This window comes from Dysidea avara, chromosome 13 (assembly GCF_963678975.1).
Source record: "Dysidea avara chromosome 13, odDysAvar1.4, whole genome shotgun sequence".
Classification (NCBI taxonomy): Eukaryota; Metazoa; Porifera; class Demospongiae; order Dictyoceratida; family Dysideidae; genus Dysidea; species Dysidea avara.
In genome coordinates, this window is record NC_089284.1 from 13,336,868 (window position 1) to 13,348,982 (window position 12,115).

General features: G+C 36.2%; 1 protein-coding gene across 1 annotated transcript; it reads left to right on the forward strand.

Annotated features, from left to right (window-relative positions):
- The first annotated feature begins 3,416 nt into the window (after nt 1-3,416).
- Nucleotides 3,417-5,266, forward strand: LOC136242365 (uncharacterized). Its single transcript, XM_066033770.1, has 6 exons — nt 3,417-3,563; nt 3,625-3,645; nt 3,766-3,927; nt 3,983-4,171; nt 4,320-4,802; nt 4,851-5,266. The coding sequence occupies exons 1-6, from the start codon at nt 3,491-3,493 to the stop codon at nt 5,108-5,110; spliced, it is 1,188 nt and encodes a 395-aa protein (XP_065889842.1). The 5' UTR covers nt 3,417-3,490; the 3' UTR covers nt 5,111-5,266.
- The last annotated feature ends 6,849 nt before the right edge of the window (nt 5,267-12,115 follow it).

The following is a 12,115-nucleotide window of genomic DNA, read 5'->3' on the forward strand; positions in this document are numbered from 1 at the left end:
ATTGTATTGTGTTCCATACTTTGAAATATTCCACCATAGTTTAGTCTACTTTATACATTACAAAATAAAGTAGCAGATGTGAAATTGTAGCAAAAAACTTAAGTATAACCTGCCACATACTGATCACCTAAAGAAGTGAATAAAGTAGCAGATGTGAAATTGTAGCAAAAAGCTTAAGTATAACCTGCCACATACTGATCACCTAAAGAAGTGAATAAAGTACTTACTTTGCTGTTAAAGCAAATTATTTTGAGAATTATAGTCAGTGCTATAACACCTGTTAGCTGCCTTCTTGATCCTTGATCTTAAGCTCACTGCACTATACATTGTGGTCACAGTTGTTATAGGCTCTATATGTACCGTAGTGCCTTGGATTCAATGATCTCATTTACTGAACTACCAGAGGACTCATTGATTTAATAGCTGGCACAAAACCAGTGAATACTTATGACCTTATCAATTTTGCAAAACACATCTTCAGACAACTCAATTACTGCATTATTATTATTATCAATTTTAGTCAAATGACAGGGGTTGCACAAATGGCTGAGCCTGCAAACGTGCTCCCCAAAAGGACAAAACAGTACAAGATACAAGGACAATACACAAATACAAAAACAGCGAATAAAACAGTACCAGTTCACATTGTGTTGTATCACAATTGTAGCTAAATACTCGGCCTGATCAGAATCTTTTCTCATACTTACAACCCAAGGAGGGTGGCCATGAATGTACTAGGCCAATATACTCCTATTCAATTAGTAACAGTTGTTAGCTCACTTCCCAATAGTAGTGTAAAAATGCCATAACATAATGTACATGCTGTCTCTAGTCAGGTACAGCAGAAAAACAGGTGTATTTAAACTAGCTTCTTCATGCATCCCACAAGTCAAGTGTAACACTGGAAAACATGGTTTTAAACACATTTTGCTGACGAGTACAAGAAGGCTGGTATTCAAACCACAAAGTTTATTTGTGTGGTCACCACAAACCATCAACAAATTTCTTAATTAAATACTACTGCCTTTGTAAGGCTGCTAGCATAGTTCAATGACACTAAAGTTGACCAGACCAAAGGACATGTATAGTGGATTGCACAACAACCTTTGCCACATTACATCATCTTCACATCATGCACTTCTGTTGCAGACAAACACAGCCACAAATAAATATTTTTAAATAAAAAAGTACTAAAATAAACGTACAGAAAGTTTACAACTATGTTGTTTGTATGCAGGGCTCCACTGAAAATATAGTGTTTCACTAAGTGAATCTCCTGTTAAAATATTACAATCACAGTTACAATTACATGTACAAAAACACTATAATTGGTGCCAAGTGAAGTTATTTGTAATAATAGATTTCATATACAGTTGAACAAACCCATATACGCACAGCCACCAATGGTATGTATACAAAAACTCATTGGTGTGGTAAAGAAAAATGACAATGTTGGAAGAGATGTAAAGACTTAAAGGTTCATGTAGCATTAAAGTATTTTTAAACTTAATGACAACATGAGTACATTTAGAGATTTTGTATACAGTTTAGTAAGGTAAGCAGTGTAGTGGTGGTCTATATATATCATGTGATTGAACTTTTTTTATGCTAAAGGAATGCACTGAATGGATTAGCTGTGCACATAAATGTGCATAGCAGAAAGATAACCATGCACTCTGTAAAACAAAAGTAGAAGATTTCAACCCCTTGCACACCATAGACCTTGCACCTCACAAGATCAAAACATAGCTTGCATGTACCTAAGGAAATCAATTGCTATCAGTATTCACTGACCATACAGTACAGCAATATCATACAGTACAGTAAACTGATTAAACATTTGGTATAGCTATTCTTCCATATCATTCTTCCATACAAGAGCAGGACGGATCCAAGGCGGTTTCTAAGGTTTACAGAAACTGGTCAAGTTATATTCAGGTAATTAAATCAATTTTGCATTGATTTGCAAAGATATCATATCGAAATACTCTAATAGAGCAGTCAGCTACCCTAATAAAACAGACATGTTTGTAATTTTAATAATTGTTACCAACACAGCAAAAATAGTATATCTCAGTATGTTTAAACTTTGAAATGTTTCCTGGCGACACCTCCACCCTCAAAATGATGACATCCATGTCTGTTGTATGCTTCAAACTTCACGGAGCTCCACCTCTAAACTCTTAGCCTAGCCCTGATACTATGCCAGCTGGTTGTTTTGTTAATTATATGTAGTAATTGAACACAAACAGGGTCTGATATAGAATGGTGTATAACTCTCCCCAAAATTCACTAAGTATGGTAACACTTTAGATGCATGTATGTACATACAGAAAATTATTTTACATATAAATTCATTCATGGTATATAATACTCAGAGACAAAAGCTGTGTGTTTGCATACTTTCTGTATCCAATCACCAGAATATTACAGTGTGTATGTATACAATGTCACATGGACTTATGCATTGCCTTTGCAAAAACAATGCATGATAGCACATATTAATTTTAGTGTTGTGAACTTTATTGTACTGTCAAAAGACAATGTCTTCCACTACTATATATGTGACTGGATTTGTGAAAAGGTACCTTTTCCACACATTTTACATACTGGCAAACAAAATGATGTAACACTTGACTCCTTATACTGATTAACATGCTCTTGGTATCAAAATGCAGCCAGACACTGTTGCTGCACCATGAAACATTTTAGGCAATTATATGAAAAAGTTATGTAACTTCAAAGTTCAAAAAATGGGTCAAATTGTGTGTATGAAAAAGGTACCTTTTCGCTAATCCGGTCACATATAGCAGCTGTACTTTGCACATTATTTTCTTTAAGGTGCATCACTGCAAGTATGTACACACTGCAAGGTTTTCTGTAACAACTTTAAACAGGCTGTGGCACCAGTTGTCCTACAGACCTTTAGCACTTGTGCTGTAAAGCCTTAATAAATAAACTAATATCCATTTCGTTCAACATGGGGTACTTTGAGATAATAAGTCACTCTCTAGAGTTCCTTGGATACATATATATGAAAATGACAAGAAGAAAACATTCTGACCACCTGGTAGACTCCTGTAAGCGTTCGAGCGTTAATCGGATAACTGCAGGTTCGAGGCTGCCTAGGTCCAGTCATGGATTTTCTCTCCTTTCTCCACCTTTTCAAATAGCTACACTTTCTGTAACAACTTTAAACAGGCTGTGGGGCCAGATGTCCTACAGACCTTCAGCATTTGTGCTGTAAAGCCTTAACAAATAAATAATAAAAAGGTGTATATATACACTACAAAATTTAATGACTGGAATATGTTGTGCAAACATGTGCAAACAGAAACACTTTTTATTTACACAATCCTGTCATAGCAAAGCCAAAATTTTCCCAAGCTTCTGATGACACTGCAGTGTATATAAGGCTGAGAGTGTGTTCAGCTAGGCCTGTGAAGTTGCTAGTATTGGAGCTAGACACTTCTATCATAAGAATTTCAAGATGATGAAGTGTGTGATACTAGTTATGTGTATCATGGCAATAAATGCTGTTCCATCTTCACACCAGTTGGAAAGTAAGCCATAAAACTGTTGCAAATATCCAGTTGTATGCAAACCCTTTTCTTTATTATTTAGAAAGACAAAGTGGTCCTGATGGTAAGATCTTATACTGTTGTTTACATGTACAAATGTTTGTGTCAGACACCGTGAACTTTTTTGTTTGTATCTGTATTTCTGCTAAAGTATATGCAAATATTTAACAGAATGTTGTTGCAGTTACTGTCACAGTTAATGGCACAGCTGGTGGAACAAGAGATAATCCTATCAAGATTAATGTGAAAGAAGATGATGGGGTTATTGTATTATGTTATTTGTTCACATTTCCTGATGGTGTAGATATGATATCAGGCACCTGTCAAACTATGGATGGCACAGCTAGTAAGTTATAATTGTGCATGTGTGAACAGTAATATTATTACAACTTTTCTTGTAGAGGCTAATACAGATTATGAACCAGTGAATGCATTCTTTTCTGTCCCTCAACGATATCCAAAACTATATGAATATATCACAATCAAAGATAATCCGTACCATGATGGAAACAGAAAGTTTCTATTTCATGTTGATGATCCATATAGAGTAGATGTGTGGGTGGAGATAAGCATCTGGGATGATGAATGGGGTATGTTGATGTCACATTTACTTAAATTTGTCTATAGAAACCAGCTGCATTAGTAACTGGTCATTCTGTACACATGTATATAATTATGTGCATGTATGCACACTAATTAAGTGTTATACCGTCTGATATACATATACTTATTTTACAGAGATGTATGGAGATCCACATTTCTCAGTGCCACTTCTTCATGGTGGAAAGCTGTGTTACTCCATACAGGGAATTCCTGGATTAACATTCAATTTGTTATCAAGCCGGCACCTCATCATTAATGCACTATTCATTGATAGTGTCAATGATCCAACACAAGCTACATGGATTGGTAAACTGGCAATTATTCCTCAACATGTTGGAGAATCACAGCCAATAATCTTTGATTCAGTTTCTCAGTCCATTAAAATTTCAGGTCAAGGTTACTTTAAACCTGAATTTTTGCAACACATTATCATCAATAAGACTGGCAACATTGTCATAAAGACAACTCTTAGTCTTAACCGGCAAGCTGGAAATCCAACTGTAACAGTATTCCTGACCAACCCAGTAGCAAGTTTTGATGTCACATTTCACAAAGACCATCTTGATGTAAACTGGAAGATGCAAAGTGATGAAATGGATGGCTCTCATGGTTTATTGGGTATGAATTGTCAAATGTAAAATCGCATGATTATACACCATCATGTAGGTCAGTTTATGGTGAATGGTGTTGAGGTAGACTCTACCAGAAAGATGTTAATACGACCAGGACTTGAACCAGTACCAGTTGAACCATCCAAGACTTGGGATAGTCCAGATAATTGTTGGCTGGTTAAGAACGTAGGAAATCAAGGGGAAGGACTGATTGAAGGTTCTATCTATGACTATGCTGTCGGTTCCATTGAGTCTACTGAATTGTCACAGATGTTTAAGTACAACTATATCACAAATAAACTGGTATCAGTATAACTATATATAAGAAAGACTAAGCACTTATTGCACTTATTTTTTTCAGTCACATGTGTATACGTAGTTCATTATGTTTAATATATACAGCACACTTCTGTACTTGTTTTATGCAACAGTATGCAGTTTATTCTTGCAATAACAATATCATTAATAGAAGTTGCAATCTTAAGAATTTTAAACTACTGTAGCAGCTGGCTAGGAAGCCATCATTAGCTATGTGACAAAACCAAGCTATAACATGCTAATGGATTGTGACAACAGACTATTAATTGCACACACCTTTTCATGCCATTAGTAAACAGCATCTTCTCATTGTCTTTGCTTTTGTATAATGTTTTACATGCTCATATTTTTATCAGTAACTCAGTGTTGTTCAATAGTATTCCACCGTAGTTTAAGTCTACAATGATTTGTGTAAAAACAAGGCCTTCAAAAAGCCTAAAGTTGTGAAATCAAAGGTGATGGCCATGAAATGCATGGCTGCAATGATGTTGATGATAATAAATGCACAAAGACCATTATTAAAATTTGTTATCATCCACACCACTGCAGCCATTTCATGGCCGCCACCTTTGATTTCACACTGAACCTTTTTCATCCAAACTTTTTGAAGGCTGCACCCTTTTTATACAGCACTGGTGGATTATAGTCAGTGTTATAACACCTACTATGTACTTATCTTTTAGAAAGATTGCTGCATCATGGTTGCCACAGAGGTTCCATATGTACAGTTCCTAAAATTCAATGCATCATCGTGTTATGTATATAAAGCAAATATTCATAGATATACGTGTTTGACCAAATTATTCTACTGGAGATAGCATAACTGTGCCATGATGGCCCTGGTGATTGACTTACGGGGTGCTAGAAGCATTGGTCAAGCATGTTTTTCCTATGCATCATGACACTATTGAGGTTTATCATTGGAACTGATGTGCACTTGTATACGCTTGCATGTCATCTGGCAACATTCATCTGGTTTGTGTGGAATTAAACAAAATTGTACTATTTATAAGCATACCTTGTGACACAAACCCTTCACAGTACATACTCACTGCACAATCACTGTAACACTACTTTCAGTTCAAATATGGAATGAAGGCAATGCTTTTAAGTGCCAGACAATACTCAGTCTACAAGACCGTGTGCGTGGAATGAACTGCTATTCTATCAATGTCATGAGACATGACAATCAAATTTCATGCAGGAGTGCCAGTAACAGTGAATCTCATACCATCAAAATTTGTATATGTGTGGCATAACTGAAAGAAAATAATATACTTGCTGTCATCACTAACACAGACAGGCAGGTAGTCAGACAAACAGACAGATACACACACACACACACACACACACACACACACACACACACACACACACACACACACACACACACACACACACACACACACACACACACACACACACTCACTCACACATTGCAACTACCTTTTTTACAAATTGAATCAAATGTTGATTCACCTTCAGTACAGGCACCACATCTTTATTGAAAACAACACACAAATTCAACCACAATCTGCATGTTGGTTTGTCATATATATACACTTGATGAAAGCTGTACAGATTTGCCTATTCATCAAAAGTCACTGTGATATCTGCAAGGATATCACAGGTCATGTCAGTCATAACATAATCAGATCTAGAGTCTTTGTTTCAATTTTTGAAAGCAAAGTTTCTTTTCCAGTGGAGCCATTAAATTAAATTCTTATACCGCAAGCTGTAACTGAAGTAACCAGCTTGTCATCACTGATTCAAGAATAATCATATCATAATAAAATGTTATGTATATTTCGTATCTGTCAATATGTCATGTGGGTCTATACATACATAAATAATGTGTACGTTGTTTGTATACAGGGCTTCACCAAAAATTAGCAAGTGGATTCCCAGTTGCAATATGTATTATAATTACAGTTACAATTATTACAACACCATAGCTGATGCTGAGTAAAGTTATTTGCAATAATAGATTTTGTATATTGTTGAACAAACCCATACACACACAGCCACTAATGGTACAAAAACTGCAGTAACGGAAGACAGTGAGCAGAGATGAGAAAGACTTAAGTTTATGTGGCCTTATTAGAGTATTCCTAAACTTTACTGTGTACAGCCATGTCATGAGTGCATTTAAAGATTGTATACAGTTTATTAATGTGATATAAGTAGTGCACTGATTATCCATTGACATCCTGTGTCAGTAGCAGCTATATGTCAATCTTGCAGGGTGCAGGTCTATGCACTCTGCGAAGTAAAAGTCCAGCCCCTTGTTATCTTTTCTATTGTGTTTATGTGCACAGCTAATCCATTTATCTTAGCACTCGATCATTCAGTGCCTTCCTTTAGCATAACTTGATGTGGCTATCTTAAAAGCGATTGATGCAGGTGGTGATGGGAATTAATGATGGGTTTATCAGTGACAAGCAGAGAAAACAGATAATTTGCAGTTGCACTGTTGTCCATAGTTCACACCAACTGTGGCCAAAATGAAGCCTTATTTGTTAATAAAAAGGATACCTATAGCTAGCTGCCAAGGACTGAAGATTTCATTTTACTTTTATTTTTCATCTTAATTTCAGCTAGCAACAAGCATTTTGCCAATTGAAATGTGAAAGAAACTGCCTATAACTACGTAACAAATAAGGAAATATTACAGCAATAACATAATCGAGACACTTAAATAAGTCATATTATAAGTTGTCAGTAATACTGCATTTTTTTCAAGATCTTCAGCCTGGTAGCTAGCTATACACGTATGTAGAATACATTTAATGGTTTAATGGCAGATTGTATGCAGTACTGGTAGTTTACTTTCTATTTACCCATTAGAGCTTCTTCTTGTGCATTTATGTAAATAATTAAGGTAAATGGCTTTACACTGACTCAACATTTATGTCCTTGTTATTTGCATTTGTTTTATGCCGGTGCACGTGTTAGAACAAGTATAAAGCAATCGCTGTTTGACAGTAGGAATCCATAACAGACTAGCAAGAGTATTGTTCAAACGTGATAGCTGCTACATTGCCATGAATATTTCATGGTAATGAAGTACAGTTAGGTAAATAAAATTTGTATGAATGTGTTTATAGTAATGCCACCAGATGCAGGTACACATGGATACTGTGTGATCATTAAATATTCCAAACACACACTCATTTTCTGTGATCATAGAAATCAATTCAAGTTCCATTTACATAAGGGAATCACATTGATAATTTATTAGTGATGTGATGTGATTTGATTTGATTTATGTAATATGTTTAACCTCTGGGCAATCGATTCTTCCTTGCCCAGAGATACACATCACAAACAAATACAAATATACACTTATGTAAACAAAATAACATAACAAAACAAAAACAACTAAATCGGTAGCTGGTTAGCTACATCACAATTACAACACAAAGAACAAAACTGCACACACATACAATGAATAAAGTGAGTGTGCCTCAAAACATCTTTAAAGTATCTTAAATGGCAACGTACAGTAGATAGCTACGTACATAGAGACAATAGAGACATAGAGACATAGGTTCAGTTTATTCAGGTGCTGATAAAACTTCTGTAAGGATAAAGACTGTGGGTCTTGTTGAGTAGGGCATGATCCCCATCTTTCCATTGGCCAAAACTTGCAAAAATAGTTACTCTAATAGAGCAGTCTACCACTCTAATAGAACAGTCACTTCTACATCTCTTTCAAAAGTAGCTATGCAATAACATAGTAAAATTGTCTAAAATCTTTCAAAGCTTCTATAATACAAAATTTTTCCTGGGGGCAAGTTCTCCAGACCTCCATGAATAGCACCCATAGTTTCATAATCATATAGCTACACAAACAGTATATTATGAGTACTGGACAATTATTTGACACTTATAGCTACACCACTTGGAGTTGCATAGAGCGTACAACTGTTTCACAGTTACGACAGTATTGTGGAGTTTATGCTAGGCTTGTGCAGCAGTCCATTTTGCAAGGAAGTGTGTGTAAGTCAGTATGCAGTCTCGCCCCAGACCACAAGAGTCTGGCGATGACAAATAGAAAGCTTCTCAACTCTTTAAACCATTGGATCATTTCATAAATACCACTTTCCTTTCTGTTCTTACAGAGCAACCACCATGTAATGACATACTTAGAAATCTCCTAAGCCTACCTAAAAAGGAAGGAGGACTTGGTATTGTTGAACCGTCAAATGCTGCCATATCTCAGTATGCTAACTCTTTAATGGTCACCACTTTACTTGTTGCCATCCTAACTGGTAGATCATCTGCTACAGTTTTGGATGCTCATGATCAGATGTTTAAAGCCAAGTCTGATGTTCATCGTTCTAATCGGGAGCAGATTAGAAGACACTTTGATAACATTTACATACCAGCAACTCTGATCCTTTGAATTGAATATATGTGTTGGCATTGCTAGAAGGATGCTTCTTCTTGGCTTTCAGCAATGCCAATTCAAAAGCATGGATATGCTTTACATAAACTTTTTGTGATGCTATAACTTTCCGGTATGGCTGGAGACCCCCAAACCTCCCAGCTACCTGCGCTTGTGGGAAGCCTTTTTCTGCTAACCATTCACTTCACTGTTTCTTTGGTGGCTTTCCCACAATTAAGCACAATGAATTACATGATGTGACAGCTGATTTGCTGTCTCAAGTCTGTTCCAATGTACAAATTGAACCACACCTTCAACCACTTTCAGGTGAAATCCTTTCTCATCATACAAAAAAATGCAGATGACCAAGCAAGATTGGATATCTCTGCTAAGGGTTTCTGGAACACTTCCCATGAGTTGACCTTTTTTGATGTGAGAGTTTTTAATCCCTTGGCTAAAAGTCACATCATTCAGTCTCTTTCTTCTTGTTATTAGAAGAATGAAAATGAAAGAAAAAGCGTGAGTATGAGGAAAGAGTTCATAATGTTGAACATGGAACATTTACACACCTCTTGTGTTTTCTGCTGCCGGTGACATGGGACCTATCGCTACTACATTTTACAGATGTTTGACCTCCCTTATTTTGTCTAACAAACTACATCAGTCAGTCTTACAACCAGACAATTCGTTGGCTTCGTTGTCATTTGAGTTTCTCCTTGTTAATATCAGTGATTATGTGTTTGAGAGGTGCAAGATCTACTTGTGGTAGACCACTGCGTGCTGCTGCCAATTAACTTTCTCTGGCAGTAAGTGAAGCCAAAATATATCTTACTTCAGTAAATTTTGTTTTTGAAATGTCTTTTGTTTGAGCTATCCAGTTACTTATAACCAATTAACAGTTTTAAAAATATATATGTAATAGTTATATCATGGGTACAAGTGCTTTGCCTGATATATACACACGTGCCCAATGGCCGTGGGCCCGAGGGCAAGTGTGTATATGCAGGCAAAGCACAAGTGCCTGTGGTATAACTATTATGTTCTACTTTAGCATGCAAACTTACCTAATTGGTAAAATCTTTAGTTGTTATATCCTTCTCTTATATAGGAAACCAAGTAAGCTGTGATTGTGAGATTGGATTTTGCCAAACAAGCTGTGATTGTGAGATTCAATTTTAATACATCAAACAGTAGTTTGATTTTACTTTTGCTAATATAGTACTTTTAAGAGACTAGTATTAATTATGTTTCTTTAATTACTACATTTACAATAGTAAAAAACAAACTACTGTTGATGTATTAAAATTGAATCCCACAATCACAGCTTGTTTGGCAAAATTCAATGTATAAGAGAAGAGAGATCACAGTATGGCATCAAAAAAATCTAACGATTTCTGGATATAGTGTGCACTCATATTAGGTGTGCAATGTCTCGAGTTAACGAGCTATACGCACTGCCTTAACGAGATATACGCACTGGTAGCAGTGCATATATCTCGTTAAGGCACTGCATATCTCGTTAAGGCACTTTCTCATTAACATTTTGAGTCAGTGTAATATGTGATATATATGCACTGGCTTTTCTTTGATCTGAGGTGTGAAAGTGGTACATTTTATAGTTATAACATGCTTACGAGGGATATGACTAAAATATAGGCACAATTCACGAGAGTGCGCAGCGCTCGAGTGAGAGTGCGTATATTTAGCCATATCCCGAGTAATCATGTTATAACTGTTATATTCTACACCTCAGTAAATGAAATGATTATAGATAGTAAGTTATAGTAACATTTTGAGTCAGTGTAATATGTGATATATATGCACTGGCTTTCCTTTGATCTGAGGTGTGAAAGTGGTACATTTTATAGTTATAACATGCTTACGAGGGATATGACTAAAATATAGGCACGATTCACGAGAGTGCGCAGCGCTCAAGTGAGAGTGCGTATATTTAGTCATATCCCGAGTAATCATGTTATAACTGTTATATTCTACACCCCAGTAAATGAAATGATTATAGATAGTAAGTTATAGTGAAACAGCACCTCCTGGAGATGGAAATCAATAGAAATTCTTGATGGATCAGACGTTTTACACTTTTAACGGTGCCACGTCCACATAGTCACGATTAGTGAGTTATCCGCGAAGGAGACAAGAGTTCATTGAAACTTGTTCCAGTTCCTGAGGTGAATAATTGTTGGTTGATTTAGGCGCTTGTTATTAGAGACTTGTTTACCATTTAGATAAGGATTTCGTGGTATGTGTGAAGTTACACCATATATGGTAAGCGTAGCCACAAAGCGTGGTATATCAGTTATATACCACAGTTTGCCGTGGTATACCAGTTATATACCACAGCGCGGCGCTTTTGATCTCAACCACAGGTGTGGTATATATATTGTATGTGATAGTTGTACCACAGGCACAAATGCTTTTGCCTGATATATACGCACAAGCACGAGGGCTGCAGGCCCGAGTGCGAGTGCATATATATACAGGCAAAGCACGAGTGCCCGTGGTATAATTAATATGTTCTACTTTAGCATGTAGACCCACCTAATGGCAAAATCTTTAGTTGCTATACCCTTCTCTTATATAGGGAACCAAGTAAG